The 22,047-nt window shown below is 45.3% G+C and overlaps 1 protein-coding gene across 5 annotated transcripts in view; it reads left to right on the top strand.

Moving 5' to 3' along the window:
• The window catches only part of KIF17 (kinesin family member 17), a 449,007-nt gene that overhangs the window by 307,585 nt on the left and 119,375 nt on the right, over window positions 1-22,047 (top strand). The window contains exon 9 of one of the 5 annotated variants that reach the window (XM_085608962.1): window positions 6,528-6,614. The exons of the other annotated variants lie outside the window; for them this stretch is intronic. Coding sequence (XP_085465088.1) covers window positions 6,528-6,614 — 87 coding nt within the window. The remainder of the gene's footprint in view (window positions 1-6,527; window positions 6,615-22,047) is intronic. 5 annotated transcript variants of the gene reach the window in all.

Here is a 22,047-nt window from a genome sequence, read left to right as displayed (position 1 = left end):
GATGAGACGCGGAGGTGCGCCAGGAGCCGATCTGAGGGGCAGGGATCTGTGGACCTGTTCCACTGCGAAGGTGGTAGAAAGACGATCTCTGACAAAGAGATCCGACAATAACCGTTCGACAAATGCCTCCATGGGGCCTGTATCAGTGGTCTCGCCTACCCAGGCGATCCACAGGTTATTGCTTCGCAAGCGCGCCTCCAGGTCCTCCGCCCTTCGCCGCTGTGGTTTCAGAAGGCGCTCCATTCAGTCAAGGCGCTTGGCCAATGCAGCTTGTAGATCCTCAGTGTCTGAGATGCGCTTTTCAGTAGCTTCTGTGCGGGCCCTGTGCTGCTCCAGCCGGCCCTGCATACCATCCATTCGTGCACCCAGCTCCTTGAATCGGGCGTCTATGGCCTTGAAGCCGGCCCGCAGCTCCGCCATAATGGCGGCAGTGTCCTCTATTGCCAGGCAGCAGGTCGTCGGGAGGTCTGTGCACTCAGGAGGGTCACTATGCGGCATATCTTCACCACCCTCCTTTTTTCTTGGCGGCCTCAAAGGTGACTTGCCATTGTTTAGGATCTCCTCGACCCATCTTGAGCAGCTGCGCGCCAAATCGTGGTCGAGTGCAGGTATCCCAGACTGTCTGCAATATACAGGGCAGTAGCAGGGAAGTGGGGAGGGAGGGAGCAGCTCTAGCCCCACCGCTCCACCGATCAGGCCAGGCAGCGGGCAGCAAGTATATCTTCTTCACTCTGCAGCAAACCCGCCATGTAAAAGTGAGACCACCCTCCTCTTGCCTCAGTCATGCCTCCAGCCAACATGCGTCTCATCATCCAACTACATCTTGTTTAGGGGCAGCACGGGGAGTCACATTAGTTGATCACTCCCTGGGGCACATCCGCCATCCCTATGTATACCCTGGGAGAGCAGAGCAGCCTATCAATCCAGGCCACAGTCCCTGCGCTGCACCAGCCTTTCCTCGTCAGTTTATAAGCAAGGGGGGAGTCCCATGGGCGATTGCTTGACTCACCGCCGCCCTCCCCCGCCCCGCTGGATAAGGGGAGAGATCTCACCTCACGGCCTCCCTCCCAGCAGGCTGCAACTCCCAGAGCTCGATTTGACCCCGCGGCCACTCTCAGCTACAGCGGCCCCGCCCTCGGGCTCACCCGCAACCCCTGACGTCGAAGGGCCTCCGAGGGCCACGTCAGGCCGCCGCCGCCGCGATGCAGCCACGCTGGGTGCTAGCGGGTGTCATCACTGGTTCTGTTGCTCTCCTTTCATGCCCAGGAGCCTCAGCACGCTGAGCCTGCTCCCGGGTGCACGGATCCCTGCGTTGTTGCTTCCATAGGCAGCTCTTAAGCGCGGCCGCTCTGGAGCGTCAGCGTCAAGCCACCATCTTGGTGCTCGACCAGACCACGCCCCTGCTGGAGAACTCTTTCGAGGTGTGTATAGGAATGTTAACTAATAGATATAACAACTTTGGTAAAAATACCATCTTGATTATTGATATTCGTCCCAGTTTTGACAAGGGGAGTCTCATGTATGGGTCAGCTTGCACTTTAAACTCTCTTAATGGCACCTCATACTATTTCCTAATCAAGTCTACCATTTCCTTGGTAACTTATATTTTGAGATATTTCACACTGTCAGGGCTCCACGAGCTAGTACTGGTCCTCCCTGGGCTTCACTGTATCAGTCAGTGGGGACACCTCAGATTTATTACAGTTGATCTGTAATTTAGAATAAACCCCAAACCGGGTAGTATCTCAAATTATAAGGACCACATTTGTTGCAGGGGCTTGTATATAATAAATACTTAATCGACTTATTACAACACTAGTAAGGATCTCGATCTAACGTATTCCCCCCCCTGCCGGCATGGTTCTGTCATAGCCAGAAGTCCAGTCGTGTGATGGATAGGGCGTAAATAAGGGGTGACCGCAACATGTGTCCCTGCCAGTGCCTAATTTGAGTCTGTGGTTTCCGGTGCTCGGCACCGGCACGTAATTGTCAACACTGCGCTTGTGACAGTCTGCCACAAGGTGGCGCTGTCTGGCTAATGTAGAGATGACCACAACAACAGTCAATTATTAATTAAATATACATAAAAAATTACTATTACCTGCCACCCTTTTATAGCTTTGGGGGGCTGGAACAGTCTGAATTGTCACATTTGTAGGAGTGTGATGGTTAGTAGTTGTGTTGTGAGGTCCCGGCCGGCTGGAAGGATGCGTTGGTTTCCCCCCTTTTGAAAAAACCATCGCTGGATCCCACCTGCTATGGGAACTATCGCCCTATCTCTTTGTTGCCTTTTCCAGCCAAGATAGCGGAACGCCTCGTTAGCCAGGAGCTATCTGGGTTTTTAGAGAGTAAAGGTATTCTGGAGGAGAATCTATTTGGTTTTCGTCCGGGGCATGGCACCGAGACTGCCTTGATCACTGCCCTGGATGACCTGCGAATGCGAGCGGATAAGGGACAGTCTGCAACGTTGATATTACTTGACTTATCCGCTGCATTCGATACTGTTGGCCATAATATTCTCTTACATCGGCTCGAAGAGGTGGGGATCACTGGCTCGGCCCTAAAATGGCTATGTTCCTATCTGTCGGACAGACGGCAGGCGGTCTTTCTGCCTCCATATCAGTCAGACTTTTCGCCTAACAAACAGGGTGTCCCACAGGGCTCCTCTATCAGCCCGATACTGTTTAATGTTTACATGCGACCTTTGGTACAAATCATTAAATCTTGCAACATTACGGCTGTTAATTATGCCGACGACACACAACTAATCATTTCCCTGGAAGGTGATCAGGCGGATTCTCTACCCACCTTCCATAATTGTATGCTGGAAATGACGACCTGGCTGAAAAACAATGATCTGCAATTTAATGGTGCCAAAACCGAGATCTTACATTGTTCAGTGGGCAGGGTATCGCCACCCCTGCCTCTCAATTTTTGGCCTCTTCCTTTGGACACCCCCCTGGTTCCTGTAAAGACTGTACGTAATCTGGGGGTCTGTTTCGATGAGAAGCTAAGTCTCGAGTCACATGTTAACAAGGTGGTCTCAAACTGTTATATGATTATGAGAGGCCTCCGCAGGATCCTACCTCTTCTGCCCCCCCATGTGCGAGGCACAGTAGTTCGTTGCACCATTCTTAGTCGTCTGGACTATTGTAACGCCTTGTTGCTTGCTTCCCCGGCTTATCTGATCCGGAGGCTTCAACGCATCCAGGCAGCGGCCGCAAAACTAGCCCTTCAAAGACCGCGCTACTCATCCAGCACCAAGGCTCTGGCTGAGCTTCACTGGCTGCCTGTGCAACAGAGGATTATGTTTAAATCCCTGTGTGTAGCCTTTAAAGCTCTCCATGGCCTTGGCCCTATACCACTGCAAAGTCGTTTTGGATGGTATGTCCCCTCGCGCACTTTGCGCTCTTCTTCAGCTAGGCAGGCCTTGATTCCCAAGACAAAGAGAGCTACTTTGGGAGGCAGAGCTTTTAGCTCCGCGGCTGCTCGACTCTGGAATGGTCTTCCCTCGGAGCTACGACAGGTTCAGGATCTGACTCTTTTCCGTGGACGGCTCAAGACCTGGCTTTTCCCCAGAGTCTAACTTTCTCCTTGCTCCCACCATTTCTGTTCCTTCCCTTCATTATGTCTATAGCGCCAGGATGCCCGTAGGGTTACAGTGCGCTCTATAAATAATTATACATACATACATTGTCATTGGCAGCATGACAGGAGCAATGTGTAGAGCAAGCTGCAGTGGCCTCCTAACGAGAGCCCTGGCTCTTAGTTTTCAACAAATTAAGCACTGGTCCCAGTCAGTGGAGAGCACAGTGGCTTGCACAGTGGCTTGCACACCGTTCATCTTAACCATAGCATATGGGTTTGTATAGAGCAGGTTGACTGAACTCAAAAAATATTTCCTCGAACCCATATGCCTCAATAGTTCCTGGATATATGTCCATTCTAAAGCATCGAATGTGTTCTCCACATCAAGCTCTACAGCTAATAATTACAGCTCAGTAGAAATATGCAGCACTGTCATCAGCATGCGAAGCGAAGGTTAAGTGCCGTCGTCTGCTGGGGTATGAATTGGGATTGTTCTAGGAGTTCAAGCTTTTGCATAAGTGGTTGAAGCAGTAGTGGACTTTAGAGGTATAGAGGTTCTTATATTATTGCCTGAATACGGAGAGAATATGAGCCACCACAAGTGTAATTTTCCCATCGTCATTCGTTATAATGGTAGGCTGTGCAGTTTCACATCGCTTTTAATAGTCAGGTGAGTGTTCTTCCGAGTCTGCCGCTCTCACCAAGTGCCTAGTCCCGCACCTGTATCCCCAAATACAACACTTCCCTGCCCACTGTTTCTCTGAATTTTTCCAGGGTTTCTTGTAACTTGTACAATCAATAGGTAAAGGCCGCAATGTGGCACTGCCCACATTGAGGGAGGGGGAGACCTTGGAGTAAATAGGCCCAAGAGATACACTCTCCATAATGTTACAGCACAAAACATGGGGTATTCCTTGTCTGTCTAAAAGGAACTTATCCCATGTGGGCACCCAGTCACTGGTCAAAGAAGAAAAAGGAATTTCCTTTTTTATTTAGACCCTCACCCACTCTAGTAGTGGCATGCTTCATCATCAAGTCTCATCCTGGCCCCTAAAAAGCCAGGACAGGCTCAATCATATTCCAGGGAGCACTCCAGCTATTTTTGTGACCGGGGTGTCTAAAAATGATAAAAGTACTTCAGACAGACCTAGGTATGCCTTTATTGGTGGTCTGGGTGGGTATGAATTACAATGTATCAAACAAGGGGGTTAGGATATGATGGTTCTATGATCCTCAAATGATTGTCAACATGTTTCAGCCCCTATTCAACGGCCTCTCTGATACAGGGCTATCATCAGGACATTTCAATGTTCAGTTCCCCAGTGTTGCATACATTCACGGTGAATATGTGTATACATAAAAAATGCATGCAATACTAAATTGTATGCAAAGTGAGTAATTTTACTCACCTCATTGTAGGATCACTGTTCCCCCATAAGGGATAACAGTCCTACCACTCGGGAGAGGGGGAGCCTGTCCCTGTAGTCACCCAGTCCTCCCAGTTACCTAAATTTTGTTCCACACTCGCTCAGCATGTCCTGAAACGGTCGTTTAGGGTCATAGAACCATTATATCCTAGGTGCTTCTCCTTGGATCACTGGGCTGGACGTCAAACTAGTTTGTTTATGAAAATTATTAACAGCTGCACTCTTTGGACCGCTATTAAAGTGTGCATGTTTTAAAATTCACATGCACAATCATGTACATATATCAGTCACATAGGCATCAATCATCACAAGCATTCAGTAACAGTAAATTCTGCTGCACCCCTTGTTGCCTCATCAGGGTTTCCATTCACACTCGCTGTAATCTCTGGATACCCCTAATATCCATACATTTTATAAAATGCCTGACAAGGGACCATTAAGGTTCATCTGCCCTAGTCATTGTGCCCACTCATCTCACTCTAACTTTGCACTACTTCGCACTGGCTTGCAGTTCACCCAATGCTATCTTCCACGCAGAGTCAGTTATGTGCCCCCAGATGGTATGCTCCTCTACTTTTGGCCAGCGCTCGTGAATTGCTCGGCACTCGGCCAAGAATAGGCTCCAGATCTCTCCCTCCAGCCAGCCTACCGGCAGCAAGGGTGGACCACATATATTATCCAGAAAAGCCGCCGGGGGTCCCCGCAATAGGTATTTCAGGTTGCCTGCCACGCCCAGCCTGGGGTTATCTCCTTCCACTGTGACGGTGCAGTATTTCCTTTGGCCATGCTGTTGCTCCTGCTACTGGGTGTCCTGACCTGTTACATGTCTGCCCCAATCCGTCACACTTGGCCCTCAGCCACACAAAGCTGTCATAGCCCAGCCAGGCCCTACAGTCAGTGCTTCCGCCTGGGCAGCTCACAGTGTTCAATCACCTGCCCGATAGTGGCACAAGCCCCAACGGGCTACAGTCACCTCCGGGCTTAGGTCACGCTCATTGTCAAGCCCACCCAACTCGATGCAAGCATGCCGGCTCAAGCCTCCACTCCTCCTGCTCTCACAGCTCTGCTCTCTTCTCCGCATTGCTTCACATTCCCTGAATGCACTTCCTTGTTCTTTTCCCCCACAACTCTCACCACTGTCTTACATAGCTACCAAGATTTCAGATTGTATATGTGTGACATTTTCATAATTTCAGTGTAATTATGAGTGACATTCAACAACTATGAGTGACACTTTCTTGCGAGGAAAATCAATCAATGAAAACGAGGGACATATATATAAATAACAGAAAATAAACCCATTTGAGCAACAAGAAACTCTAGGAAGATCTTAAACTGCCCTTTGATCAATGAGAAGCCCTAAAATATCTTGAAACTGCTTTAAACCCCTTGAAATGTAAGGTTTAGATAGTGATACAAAACGAGTTTGTTCCCAGAAGATACAAAAAGTTAATACATCATCATAAAACGTCTCACCCCCCCATGCCATTGCACTTTATTGTGCCCTAACAGGTGGAAGCACATGCTACAAAGATCAAACGAACACAGGGCAGATATTGTTCCAGTGGGTACAAAAATAAGCAAAATCACCCAAAGATGGTAAATATTTTTCCTTTTATCTGTTCATACTTCAAATATAAATAGAAAGCACTTTTAATTGTGTTCTAGAGCTGATCCATGACTAGTACTTGAAGTAAACAAATACAGAAATGGCATGGTACAAATTAATAAATACGATTTTGTTTTTAGCTCTATTTGTTATCACGTCCAGGCATTTGCACACTCTTGAAACAACAGGTAAACTTCTCTTGGAAAGGTGTCAACACCAGGCACAGTGTTTGACTCACCTAACTGCTGCCATTCCAGCGCCTGGGAGTGTGTCTCAAAGCTGAGCGCTATGCCAGCTAGCTTCATTTACACAGAGTTGCAACGTGCCTCCCTCCCCCAGCTGATGCCCTAAGAAAGGTAAACTGCTGCCAGTCATCCACATCATCCATCATTGAACTTTATAATTAATAACATGCTTTCCCTGGGTTAACTTTCCTAATGACTCATCACTGGCCTGAAGGGGAATAAGTCAAAGGGGCGATGTGGGTTGAAATGGCACGAAACATGAGTAGCTAGCTGAGGGAAGGTAAGTAAATATCACCTTCATATTCTACAGTGCCTGATGTTCACCTTAACACACAAAAACGTGCTTCCTTTTTACAGCCATAGAGCACTGCTCTGAGCTTGGCAGGCCATGTTATGTGGCTCTCTGCTGGTGGCTGAAACTGTTCCTGCATTTCTTCATATCATTGTCGTTGGCCACTTGTGCTAAGATTAAGCCACCAGCTCGAGTACCAGCTCCGCTACCTGTATGGAGAGAGCTTGCGCTGGCTATCCCGCTGCCACTTGCATAGGGCCTCGGCTTCCCTGGGCACCCCGAGATGGAATCCTCATGTGCCCTGCCTCGCTGAGTCCACTGCTCTTGAATGATTCGTGACGCCACCCTGTCCACTAATTGGCAGCGGCGGCCGGCTCAGGTAAGTGCGGTGAGGCGGGGAAGGGCAGGGCGCGGCAGGGGGGGAAGCCAACGGAAGAGGTATAATTAAATAAATAAATAATACCTTTCCGTCGGCTTTCCCCCTGCCACGCCCTGCCCTGCCCCGCACACCGTACTTACCTGAGCCGGCCTCCGCTGCTAAATGGAACTGCCCTGCGGAATGAAAGAGGTCAGAAGGCAGATGCCTGAATGGTGGACTGAGCCAGTGCCTCATTTGTAAAAAAAACAAAAAAAGAAATACGTCCCAAGGCTCTTGCCAGGAGGCCGTTGCAGCTCGCATCCCCCATAGCACCTGCCAATGCTGCCAATGACTGTACCTACACAACTACTGATCATCATACTGCTACAACTGGGCAATTCAGACTGTTTGAGCCCCCAAAAGCTCAAATAATAGTATGGGTGACACAGAAGCGTAACGGAATTTGAGGGGGCCCCCTGCAAAGTACATGGAGGGGGCCCCCCACGCTTTGAGCCAGTCAGGAGCTCTCAGGCCAGGGACACGCTGTACCGCAGTAGCTGCGTGGGCTGTTGTTACGCCACTGTTATCAATACGACTGTTAAAAGTAACCCTGGATGGTGGAGTTAATAGTTAGGCTTAGTCTGCTGGCAGTCGATCATAGGTGGAGGTCTATCCACAATAGGAGTCCCTGTCATCAGTACGCCAGGGAAGTTTGTCCTATTTTAGGTGGGTTTCCTGATGAAGACTCCTTTCAGGATATGCAACATCGGGCCCACTCATCGTAGAGTTTTGCCAAAAGGGCATCCGCTGCTCCTTCTCTTTCACACCTCCTTTATCCCTCTTGCTTTCTATTATTTCTGACCACACTATCTTTTTAATATTCTTTTCTCAGCTTTTTTCTTTCTATCTATTCTTTGTCACTTTTATCTCTTACTGTTTCTCTCCAATCCCATTAATATCTTTTCATTATGCTTTTCCTATAATTCCTGTATTTCTCTCCCTTTCTCTACTCTTCTTGTATACTATCTCCTTTGTATTTCCTTCATCTATTTCTCACCCTTTCAATTCCCTACCTCTCTTTTCTACCCCACCCTCTCTTCCTTAACATCTTTGTTTCCAGCTGACCTTCTCCTTATAGCACCTTGTGACTTCTTCCCTACATACTTTGTCGCTGTGTCCCTCAATTAGCGCTTCCAGTGCTTTCTCATCTATCACTATTCTCTCTATAAATCCTGTACAGATCTGGTCCATGGGTGAAGAACCTACCGGATTCACAGCTGTTTGTTCCTGGATAAATTAATAAAAAGATCTGGAAAAAAAGAGCATGGGCTCTTAAAAATATTTAAATTTTAACATTGTTAAAATATTATTCTATCAACACATGTAAAATGCAAAGCGGTGTACATCAATAAGAAGGACTATTTACAAGGAAAATGAACCGAATTAAAACATTTTAGGAAAAAGCCAAGACCTCATTATATCAAGCAGAATAAATATGCCACCAAATACTTATATATTTTAAAAAGAAAGATATTCTAATTGCACCAAGATTGAAGAAAAGTACATTCACAATAATTAGTGTGATGGTAAATGTGAGCCTTAAATGTCAAATCATCAATGTATAAAGAGTTATCAGCTTGGAACATTTAATCCCTGACACAGAGTTGGATTTTAATTATAGAATATGCAGAAGTGGCCCATGAGCCTTAATGAATGAACTTAGATCCCGCTGAGCAGTCTGAGAAGGTAGCACTGTTGGGGGATACGGCAGTGGCAGATCAGATCAGTGTGGACTATTTGCACTTAACTAGAGAGCTTCAAACTCTGTGCTCACAATCCGGCACATCACACATGCACTGAACACTGACAACCAACTCATGTAAAGGGAATACTGTTCTTCTCTCCCTTCGGTCTTTCCTTTATCTAATTTTCTTCCTGTGTGTCTACTTTACCCATTGTTTTAGTGTATTTCTCCTTCCGCATTATTTCTCTCTCTTTTGTAAAGTCTTAATACTTTTCAGAAGCCTACTCCCCTTTTCCTTTGTCTTTCTCTGGCTCTCTCTTTGACTTTTTCACTCTCTTTGTGGGTTCCCGGTCTCTTCCACCCATTTTCCTATTTGTGATCTTTTTACCCTACATTTATGGAGCTCTTTCTTTTCTTTCTATTTTTTAACACTTTTTATCACCTCTCTCTGAGCTTGTTTCTTTCACACTTTCTACCTCCCTTGGGCCCTGTACTATTGCTCTGTGAGACCCTGCTTCATCCATCCCGCAGCGTTTTTTCTTCGACCCATCTCTCAATCTATTTGAAGGGATTTCTTTCACTCTCCCCTAGATTGTCTAACATTACCTTTCTCTCTTTGCCCCTCGCCCCCCCCTTCTCTTTATCTATTAACTGACACCGGTCCACTCAACACAATCTACCATCTCTTGCTTCATCATTTTCTATGCACAACATACGTCGATCATATTCAACAGAAAGAAAACATATTGTTCAGTGAGGCTTACAAAACTCAGAAATTCATATGAAATCTCTCGTGGCTTAGCTGCCTTTCTCCCTCATTCTCAAGGGGACCTTGTTTGCTCTTGTGGGTCTCTTTCACTCTTTATGTGATTCTCTGGGTTTCTCAGGCGTTTTTTATATTTTCTCTTTGGGGCTTTCTGTCACCTTTTGTTATTGTACTCTTTCATATGCCAGAGAGTTCTTTTTCCTCTGTGCACATTAATACATTTTCCATAGCTCTAACCCTGTTCTCTTTCTCACATGCACAATTTGTGCTCTTCAAAGATGACTTTTTACCTCTCTGTTTATATATAAGCATCTGGGGGTACTTCGGGTTTGTGGTCTTATATTTTCACTGCTACTCACGATCACTAGATACTTAATACACTCTCCTTTGGTCTTCAGAACTCTGATAACCCTCTTCACCTCAAGGCTTATAATAGCGTGTTTTCACTTTGTGCTTTGTTCTGCATTTCTACAGTCTCAAAGATATCACTGTACACATTAACCAACCTCAAATAGTTGAAACTATAACTTGGCATAGTTGCTCCCCCTGTTTTTCACTTTCTGTTTTTCCTTCCTTGCTTTTTCTTTATCCTTTATGCTCTTCTTCTTCTACCACCTCATTTTTTCCTCTGGCTTCTCACATTTGTTTCCCCTCTCATTGTTACACTTCTCAATCACATTTTTCCCTTCTCTCTTTTTCTTGATCTGACTGAGGCGCGCTCAGCTCTAATTTCATCTTCCACTGTGTCCCTTATATTTCTCTCTGAGAGTTGAGACTTCTTTATGTGTAGAGGTCTCACTTTGCACTTGAGAATATAACTAAAAATGAGGTTAGAATCAATCCCATACCGGAGAAATATATTAACTAACTGCAAGGGCTGCAAAACCTCATGGATAGACAGCATTCTAATATAACACTTCATATAGGTTTAACAACATAATGCCATCTGAAAAATACAAATTGCAGCATTTTTTTCGCTACATTCAAATATGCACTGGCCGGGGCTTTGTGTGCTTGGGTCTTCTGCAGGGGGAACAGCCATTACAACGCGGTTTTTACCACGCGTAGCCTTTACATCGCATGCGTTACAACGCATGTGATGTTACAAGGCATGGCAGAAACCACGTATACCATTACATCGCATGTGCTTTTACAGCGCATGCAATGTAATGAGTAATGGCGGCTATCCAAGTCGTGAGGAAACTGAGGCTGTTTCCTCACAACGACGTGCACCGCCCCTCAAAGCAGGAAGGAGGAAGCAGGAACCGGGAGCAGAGACGGCGACGCTGGAGAGGAGAGAGATAAGGGGGTTTGCGTTTGGGGTGCGGGTTACTTTTGTAGGGTTTAGGGTAGTGTAAAAGTAGTGTTGTAATGTTTGTGTTGTGTGTTTTTTTTTAACGTTTTCGTTTTTTTGTAGTGTAGTGTAGTGTTTTAGGGTTGTGTTAGTGTTTTAGGGTTTAGTGTAGTTTTGTAGTGTTTGTTTAGTGTAGTGTATTAGGGTTTAGGGAAGTGTTGTAGTGTTTTAGGGTTTAGGGTAGTGTTGTCGAGTTTGTGTAGTGTAGTGTTTTAGGGTTTAGCGTAGTGTTTGTGTAGTGTAGTGCATTAGGGTTTAGGGTAGTGTTTTAGTGTTTGTGTAGTGTACTGTTTTAGGGTTCAGGGTAGTGTAGTGTTTTAGGGTTTAGGGTAGTGTAGTGTTTTAGGGTTTGGGGTAGTGTTGTAGTGTTTTAGGGTTTAGGGTAGTGTTGTAGAGTTTGTGTAGTGTAGAGTTTTAAGGTTTAGGATAGTGTAGTAGTGTTTGTGTAGTATAGTGTTTTAGGGTTTAGGGTAGTGTTGTAGAGTTTGTGTAGTGTAGTGTTTTAGGGTTTAGGGTGGTGTTGTAGTGTTTGTGTAGTGTTTTATGGTTTAGGGTAGTGTTGTAGTGTTTGTGTAGTGTAGTGTTTTAGGGTAGTGTCGGGGGGGTTGTACAGGGTAGTGTAGTGTAATTGTAGGGAGAGGACTGGGGGTCGGGGGAGGGTTGTGCAGGGGTAGTGTAGAGTCACTTACCTTGAAAACTTTTACCCCGAGTATAGCTTTACCACGCATGCATTTGCGTTGTGATGGCATGCGTAGTAAAAGCATACTCGTGGTAAAAGTTTGCGGTGTAATGGCATTTCGTTGTCATTGACATTGCGTAGTAATATCCGTGCTGTAATGGCACGCGTGGTATTAGTATGCGATGTAATGACATACATCCCTTCTGCAGTGTTTACCGTGGAGCTCAGGTCAAGACACTTTTCTCCAACACAAGCGCTGCACCCAAATGGACTGCTGTAAATCTAAGCACATTTATACCATTGTGTTAATGAGCCCTGGCATCCCCTCAAAAAATGGAAAATAATTTACACCCCAGGAGGGACTGCATGTACAGACAACAAACTTTAATTTAATGCCAAGTAAGCGTCCATGTTATAGAACAAGAACAGAAGCCCTCACCTTCGTTCATCCTGGGAAATCACTTTGTGTTCCTAAGAACCTTCCACTACTGGTTCATTTTTGGGTCTCGGCTAGCGAAGGCTGCGCTTGCGCAGTCTCGCTCGCGAGATTTAATGACTTGGAGAAGAGGGGCTTGAACCCGCCCCTCTTCTCTCCTCGTCTCCATTGGCTGGCCTCTTAAATGCTGGTCAGCCATTGGAGAAGAGGTTCGTCTCTCCAAACAAGCCCCGTCTCTTTGCGATTCGGGGGCGTGTTTTTTGTCAATTTTTCTCTGGGCGTGTTGTTCGAGAAAAACACGCCCCCGAATCCGAAAACGCCGCTGCCTTTCTCAGAGGCATTTCTGGTTTCACCTCGGAGAAAGGCAGTGGTGTGCTTGTTTTCTTCTGGGAGTAAGCCTCTCTGTATTCAGATGCTGCCTGTTTTCTGCCTCGCGTGTGCTGGAATCCAGAGTTCGTCCCTCGGGGTCGCGTCCACATCCTTTCCCGTGCCTGAATGGGTGACGTTACCGGCGCTCATGTAAGGCGCTACTAATCTCCCCGTGCCGAGATGTGTAATGAAAAAACGGTGCTATGTGGTGCGCTCCAACACCTTCCGGTCGAGTTCACGCTATATCATTGCTTTGTCCGTCGGCTAGACTGCCGACTTTTGTGCTGGAGACCGGAGTTCGTCCCTCGGGGTAGCGTCCACATCCTTCCCCGTGCCTGAATGTGTAACGTGACCGGCGCTCATGTAAAGCGCTACAAATCTCCCCGTGCCGAAATGTGTAAGGTAAATACGGTGCTATGTAAAGCGCTCCAATACCTTCCGGGCGAGTTCACGCTATATCATTATTTTGTCCGTCGGCTACACTGCCGACTTTTGTGCTGGAAGCCAGAGTTCGTCCAGGGTCGCGTCCACATCCTCCCCCGTGCTTGAATGTGTAACGTAGCCGGCACTCATGCGGGGCGCTCCAAATCTCCCCGTGCCTGAATGTGTAATGTAAATACGGGGTTATGTAAAGCGCTCCAATAACTTCCGGGCGAGTTCGCGCCATATAAATATATAACTCTGCCAGCTGGTGCTTTCGTTCTACTGCTGCCTACATCGGGAGAATAAAGAGGGTTAAGAGTGCTGGTTAAGTGTTGTGTTGAAGATTTGTGGTGGGGGTTATGAGCAAGCCAATAGCTCTAACTTTAACAATGCCGAGACCATTGCATTGTAAATGCTTGTTATAAGTTCTTCTACCTTTTAGAGGAAAATATGTATATAGCAATTGAGCTTGGGAGTGGTGAGTGACGAACAGCAAGCATCGCAAGTGCTGAAAGTGCTTACCGTGCCTTCTCCGCACCTCCTCTAAAATGTTTTGATGCTGAACTGGTCTGTCATTGGGTGGCTAATGCTGCAGTCACTCACTTCTAAATCACCACAACTCCTGACAAGCAGCCAGACCACCATCAAAATACAGCCTTTCTCTAAAAAATAATCTACAAATTAAGCAACGGCTCATACCAGATGGCTATATGCGGCAAGTCTGTTGCTTTTCTACCTTCCCTTACCTCACCCTTCCAGGTTCTCTTCAGCGAGTAGAAACAGAGGTTGGCACAGGGCAGATATGAGGAAGCACACTGATCTGAGCAGCCAACCAGTAAAATAAATGCAGTCTACTCAGGCAAGGTGGGCCCCCCTCACTCCTGAACCCTGGTGCCACTGTACCTTCTAATGCATCCCAGCAGAGTCCTGTTTCTGGAACTTCAAACATTCTCCTGCCCCAGTCAGCTCTGTGCTACCTCATCCCTTCTCAGATGAACAATGCCCTGTGGAGAAGGCTCTCTCTGAGGGCCCCCACCCTTGTCAGGGACCTGGTTTTGACTGAAGAGAAATAAAGTAAGTTGTTACTTCGTTTCTTTTCAGTCCTGGGTCAGCGGGAGAAGATCAGAGCAGGCTGCACACTGCAGCTGCTTTAGAACAAGAGACACACAGCTCTGCAGAGATGAGCTGAGGTGGCCCCCCTACACGTACTGAACACTGGGGGGCCCCTGCACTGGGTGTCTGTTACACCCCTAGGATAACATGTATTAGTTCTTTTCAATTATTGAACAACTGTTGCCCTACTCATCTCCAAATTACACAAACAGCTAGCAGCTGTCACAAGTGCTGGTGCTGACAATTAAGTACCGAGCACCGGAAACCACCAGCTCAAATTTGGCACTGGGCTGAGCCCAGAAAAAAATGTTTTTATTTTGTGTGGAGCAAGTCACGGATGGGCCCGGAGGTAGCTTTAGGTTAAGTAAACAAATTGCTGAGATCAGGTCGTCGATCACAACGGAACCAAATCCTCTCTCCGAGACTTGGACCCGGACTGCAACCCTTTTGTCTGTCTGAAATGTAAGTTAAACAAAAATGTGCATTTGAGTTTAGTGTAACTAAGTGGAAGGGTGCCCTAGTGTGGTTAATGCACTTACTGCAGAGATCAGATGAGTGCACTTCAATGAGCTGCAGCAGAGGCGACGGTTTAAAGCTTCTTTCGAGTCAGCTCTCCTCTCGATGCTCAGGAGTGTCTCACTCTGGCAGGCAGCGGTGGCAATAAACATTTGATATGAACAACACACATCGCATTACTGTTTTTCATGCTCGGAGGCCATCTGCTCCAGCCAGTGACAAAAGGAAACACAGCCCCACTCAATGACTTTTAATTTAGCAGCCCTGCCCGCACAGAAAGATCCAGCAACTACACGTGGGTCTCAGGAAGGCCAAGTGGGGCTGACAGAGGGAGCACAATCTGCGTTCCTGGCATGGGAAACAATGTTTTCCATTGCCAGGTAACCATAACAACGAGTCGTCCAGGCCCGGCGTCGGCAGCATAACTTCCTTCGCAGATATTAAGTCCTGCATATGAGGGTGTTTTTGGTGTGCTGCATGAGCCCCAGAGTGTGTCTCGGAGCTATGAATGTGTGACTAATGCATTTGAATGCGTCGATGCGGGCACCAGTATTAAAATGCAGTTAGTCTAATGCTTGATGCGTGGTACTTGGCAGGTCTGGGTTATGTTCGATCGCAGCTCTTTAGCAATTCCCCCATCCGCACGCGCCCCGGTTGCGCCCCTGGTCAGTAAAATTTGCTGAAGTTGAAACGCAGCAAATATAAGCTGGGAATTTATTTCAGGAGGTGGGGTGACTAATTGCAAAAGACTGACTGCCTAGTGTGCAACCATACAATCATGAGATTCCTAGGGACAATCTTTAAGATAAAAATGTCTCCACGAGCTATAGGGAGTGATTCAATCGTTTAGCCATAACTGAGTAAAGCCATGTCAGACACTTGAAAAATCACCAGACTTTTAAAAATGTCACATTGTTTAAACATATGTTAATCATATAATACACATTTAAATTACTAGCGGAAAGTTTTCTTGTTCAGTCAAGTGTTCGATCAGTGGTAGAGAGCAAAAAGTAAAAACAAAAACTCAGGCACAAAAGATTTGCAATATATATATATATATATATAAAGATCACAATCCTGGTTCACCACACATCTGGCGAAAATCAGGTACGGACCACAGCGTGTTATTTTTAGAAGATTTTGAAGTGCTTTATTGCAGAAACAAAAAGTTAGCATCCATTATTGAATGACAAGTGACCAGCATGACGCGTTTCGACCGCGTTTCCACGGTCTTGATCACATGATGAGCTGGTCCAATTACAATCTTTAAATAGTGACCACATCAATGAATAACAGTGTTTAACCACTCCCCTGAGCAACAGACCTAGATAAAAGACTTGACGTGGCTATAATACCAATCATTATCCGCACTGAATAAAACATTTTGTATGTATAAACAAGTGTTAATTCATAAAAATTGTAAAACCAGGATAACAAGCACACAGTAAATAAAAATGGATTGCAATTTAACCAAGTGGTAAATTGTGCCACATCCTGGGGATACACAACAGTTATACCTGAAAATAGTTCTCATTACATATTATTTCAGAATTGTCAAGTACTCATATACCACTATTGCACACACCCAAATAAAGTGCTGAAAAGTATATATGATAAAGTGCAAGTGCAAATATTGTGCAAATCATAAGCATGTGCAAAAATACTAAATGATATTTAATGATGCCGTGAAGCCTAAGGTACGCCTAATTCATATGCAAATAAAGTGCAAGTGTACTATAAATAGATGACTGAGTGCAAATGGAAGGATGTTCCAAACCACAACAACAGTACATTGGATAAATGGGATTAAAAACCAGGTTAAAGACCAGATTAAGAACCAGGTTAAAAAAAAAAGCAGGTTAAAAACAGGTTAAAAAGCAGTCACGAGTGATCAGGGCCCATGGGTGGCCAGGCTATATCAAATTGTGTAAGTCCTCCCCCATATTCAAGCCATTGGGCATCCTAGTATCTAATAACAGGATGAACTGGGACTCGAACTGGGACTCAAACTGGCGTAGTTGTTTTTCCCTATTTCCACCTCTAATTGATTTAGGCACTGACCCTATTACAAAATAACTCAAGTCATTTAGGTTGTTATTGTGGACAAGTTTCAAGTGTCGAGCAACTGGGTAATTGGGATCCGAATTGACCACTGAGCCAAGGTGCTGCAATATCCTATTGAAGACTTGGAGTTTAGTACTGCCAACGTATTTCAAATGACACGTACACTCCAAAATGTAAACCACAAATCAGTCCGACAGGTGTAATGACCCTGGATTTTTATAGGATTGGAGTCAAACGCTGTGGTGTATTCGGTGGTGTTTTTTCCAAACTTACAAGCTTGACAGGATCTACATTTAAAGAAACCTGTCCTCTGAGGTAGCCAAGTTTTAGAGACACTAACTTCAGGACTGCTTTTCACAAGTCCGTCCCTCATGGAGGGAGCGCGTCTGAATGTTAGCGAAGGACGTTGTGGCAAAATCTGTGACAACGTCATGTCCAACATAACTATAGGCCAGTGTTTATGGATAATCTTCCTAAATTGGTTCTCTTGGCGACTGTAAGTTGTTATCAATCTGACTGAGTCTGGAGGGTCAGTTGCCTTAGTTGGGACAACAGGTATGGGATTACTGTTCACACTGTTACCCTGAAAACACTCCTCTCTAGTGTGGCTATTAGCCCTATTCAAGGCTGATTTAAATTCCTTGGTTTTGCAACCCCGTGTAATGGGAACGCTGGAGAGGTTCTGACTGACAACGATTAAGATCTGCCTCTGAAGTGCAAAGCCTTCGTATTCTCAAAAACTCCCCGTAGGGGATACTCCGAATAAGATGGTTGTGGTGGGAGCTTCTGGAGTAAAGAATAGAATTGCCAGCAGTACTTTTTCTGTGGAGTTTAGTGTGGATACTATTAGCCTCAATGTAAAGTTCCACATCCAAGAACTGCACACAAGTGTTGCTAATGTGAGCAGTGGAGTTCAAATTGAGCATGTTGTTATTAATGGCATTGACAAACAATTCGGCAGATTCCACAGACCTACGCCACACCACACCACACCACACACACGTCATCTATGAATCTCCACCAGTGGAGAACATGAGCGTCATACATGATTTTGTGGTTGCGCCTGAGGACATGCTCCTCACACCAGCCAATGTGTAAACACGCATAGCTGGGAGAGAAGCATGCCCCCATCGCCCCTCCTCGGAGCTGTTGGTGAACCTCCTTATTGAATAAGAAATAGTTGTGCATAAGACAAGTCTCAATCATCTCTAAAATCATTGTATTATGTTCATACAAATGAATGCTGCGTTTGCCCAAGAAATATCTGACGGCTTCAATACCATCAGAATGGAGAATGCTTGTATAAAGCGAGCTAATGTCCATAACAATAAATGGACAATCACTCTCCCACTTAATGGTTAGGATTTTCGATAAAAAATAGCCAGTATCTTTGATGTAAGAGGGGACACTTTCCACAAATTCATGTAAAAATAATCAACATACTTTGACATGGGCTCTAAGAGACTTCTCTGAGCAGATATTATGGGTCTCCCTGGAACCGGTGTTATTTGTTTGTGACCTTTTGGAATAAAGTAGAACACCGGAGTTATGGGTTGTTCATTTGTTAAAAAGCAGAATTCATTTTTACTAAGAAGACCCATGCGTTTCTATTGGGCTAAATCCTTAAAAACCATGTCCTTGACTTGTCTGAGATCGCTCAAGGAGGCTTTTCTGTAGCCTGCAGCATCGTTTAAGTGGCGTAGGGCCTCCTCCAGGTATTGGTCCTTAGGCCACAACACATTATTTCCCCCTTTATCAACCTGGTTAACAACTGAATTGTTATTATCTTTAAGCTTCCGCATGAGATTGGAATATTGTATGTCCACATGCCTTCTTCGTTTATCATTACGTATGACAGTTCTATTCAATTTTTTCAGTTCCTCAATGAAACAGTCACTGAATACGTCGATTGCGTCCTTGGGCATGACTGGAATAAATGTAGAGGGCCGACAAAAGGGGCTGATGGTGGGACTGCTGCAGCAAATACCAGCTTCCGATAGATCACTTTGTGGTGAATTAGGTGTGGTCTCGTTATCTGTGGCCAATGATTGGAACACTCTGAGGGTGTCAATGTTGGACACTTGTATGTTGGAAACAGCCATCGTGGATTGCCTTGTATTTGAACTGACTTCTGTTGAATATTTGAGTTTGTAGAACTTGAGAAGCTTTAATTTCCAAATGAAATTGAAAACGTCCACTCTTGATTGCACATATTTGAAGCTGTTGGCAGGGCAAAAAGAAAGGCCAAGTGAAAGAAGCTGTACTTCCGCAGTTGATAGGACAGTATCAGAAAGATTAATGATGGTATTGTCCATGCAATTTATTGGTGGAACCCCCTCTTGGTTCTCACTCCTCTGCCTCTGTTGTTGCCTCGGGAGTTTACGCCTTTGTTTCCTGCGCTGATTTCGCCTTCTCCTTCTTTGTTCCCAGGATTGCGTGGCCGCAGGTTCTGGCGTCGATCTTGGCGTAAAAAATTAAACTCCACAGCTGGTGTAAAATTGGTTGGCAGTTGAGCATACCTGCTGTCATCAGAATCATTGCTGCTACACAGCGAACTTAAATCAGAGCTGGAAGGTTCCATGCCTGATTGAGCTTGTCTTTTGACCTTATCAAATTTTTTGGAAAAGGTAAACACCCTACCCGTCTCATAATCTCTCTTGTCTCTTGCGCATTTGAAGATTTTTCGCGCTTTTATGGTGTCTTCATGCTTCTTTAGGCGAGCCTCAATTTCCTCATGTCCTTTCTTTATCTAGTCTTTTTGCTGGTGCACCTCTAATAGACCATTGACTTTGTCAATTTCTTTCAGGATCTCCGCTCTGTCTATTTCTGCATATTTTATTAAAATTGACACCATGTTCATTGATGCCTCTAAATTATTGGCCGCCCACTCCTTCAACATGAGCGGGTTGGGATTCTCAGATGTAGGCGCTATCATCACCCTTAATCCACGTGGAATCCTATTCACTTCTCTGTACTTTTCCAAGGACTTTTTTTCCCATTATGTTAACTCCGTTGCAAGAACTTTCTCCAGGTTCTTGAGTAATGATTTAACGTCACTGTTTGTGTTGGGAATATTACTGTTCCCACTTTGCACTTCGTCGACATCAGGCAAATTAAGAAAAAGGGCTTCTGCCGCGGCCTCACGGTCGATTAGCGCGTCAGCTGTAGACATGCTTGCTGATTGTACTGTAATTGGATGTTATGAACGGCGGTGCTCTAATGATAATATGAGAACACTCACTTCTTTAACACAATCCCTCCACCCACGAGTATTGATGTATGTATATATATATATATATTAGATATATACACATGCAGCTTTAATTCGACCAATTTTGTCATTAAAGCAAACAGCTAAAACACTACAAGTAAAATACATTTCAATGTTAAAATACAGTTCTTTCCTTACATGAGAGAAGACCCATCGCAACATACAGAGATAAGTTGATTAAAAGCACTGACACAAGTAAACAATTTTTCTCCAAGGGTCATTTTCTTAGTTTTCCTTGAATCGTATAAAGCACAAAGGCTGTTAAATAATTAATTGATATGACTTGTTAAAAAGGAAGGAAAGGATAAATATAGCAGCCTTGTCTATCTAAGGGAAACGGAAACCCATACAAGTAAAACATGATCAATCATCCTCAATTAATACAATATATTCTCTATGTTAAAAGTAGATTTGGACAAAACAAGTCCATCTGTAGTGCAATACTATGCCCTGTGAGCATAACCCTCTCATCAGAATAGAATGCAGTTAAGTAGATCATTACAATGGCAACTTTAAGGGACATGTCCAAACAACTAGTGCCCTCATGTTTTCCATCTCTAGGCATGCAGGAGATAAGAAGCTCAAATATAACTGTTTTTAAGCAGTGAGAAACACAAAATGACAATAACTTAGAGTTATTGTCATTTTATGTTATGTGTCCTGCTGCTTTGCGGTGGGTTGGTGGGTGGGGCTGCTCTGTTCTCTGAGCAGGGCAGGGGAGGAGTGGTTTGCCCACACCTACCCTGTTCTCCATGTAGGCTTCATTACAGCCTGCATTGAGAACATGCCCCCCCTCTCCAGCCCTTGGCCCGTGTCACGGCGCTCAGACCAATCACAATGCTGCATTGCAGCGTTGTGAATGACTTATGGTAGGGAGCCTGGCTTCCTGTTCCTGTCGGAGGCAGGAGAGCAAGAGAGCAGGAGCAGAGAAGACGTGGGACCGGGCCTTGAAGTACATTTTTACATTTTTTTAATCTCCAATCCCCCGTCCCCCCTGCGACATGAGGCCATCCCCCCATGCGCCCGCCCTGCCACCCGCGATCCATGCCGGCCACAACTGTATCTAAAGGTACAGTAAGGGCGTCCCATTATGGTTCCAAGAAACTACTGGTCTTAAAATCTAGAATCTCCCCGTCCGTGAGGACCAGTCAATTGTTTTGACCTCACTTTGCCCAACTCACTGCCAGTAATGTTTTTTTAGCTGACCAGCTGTCAGAGTCAGTTTGGAGAGTGGGTTATTCCCAGAAAGTTTCCAGACCTATGGCTAGTAATAACCTTTTAATTTGCTGAGGCCAATCAGTTTTATGGAACACATCGGCCTCTATCACATCCTTTAAGGCCAAGGCATACTGAGCTAATTCTTGTTGATTCCAAAGCCTTCTCCAGAATAGCAATGGACAGAGTCTGGCTTTGTCGGCTAAGGTGTTCCTACCCATGTCGAGCGTCAAAGGTTTAAGTGGGGTGCTAGTTGAGAAACAGGCTATGCCTCTCAAAAACCTATTCTCAGATCTTTTTAAGGGGGATATGTTGGAGAAGCCCCACAATTCTGATCCTTATAAGACTGAACTTACTGCCTTGGATCATAGATCTGGAGCACTGGGGCAAAATGTTTACTGAAGTAGCTCTTTTGTTCTTTTACTATAGCGCCAGTGATCTGCCTATGTATAAGGGCCATTATGTCCACATGGGGTTTCCATGAGGGTGTTAAGTATAACCTGACCCATAAGTAATTAAAGAGATCTACCCTCTCGAGTGGCATGCCCCCTAACTCCACTCTGCCCTTGAATGACTTG

Source organism: Triturus cristatus, chromosome 1_2 (genome assembly GCF_964204655.1).
Source record: "Triturus cristatus chromosome 1_2, aTriCri1.1, whole genome shotgun sequence".
NCBI lineage: Eukaryota > Metazoa > Chordata > Amphibia > Caudata > Salamandridae > Triturus > Triturus cristatus.
The sequence above is the reverse complement of the archived record's forward strand: the minus strand, read 5'-3'. Positions and strand labels throughout refer to the sequence as shown.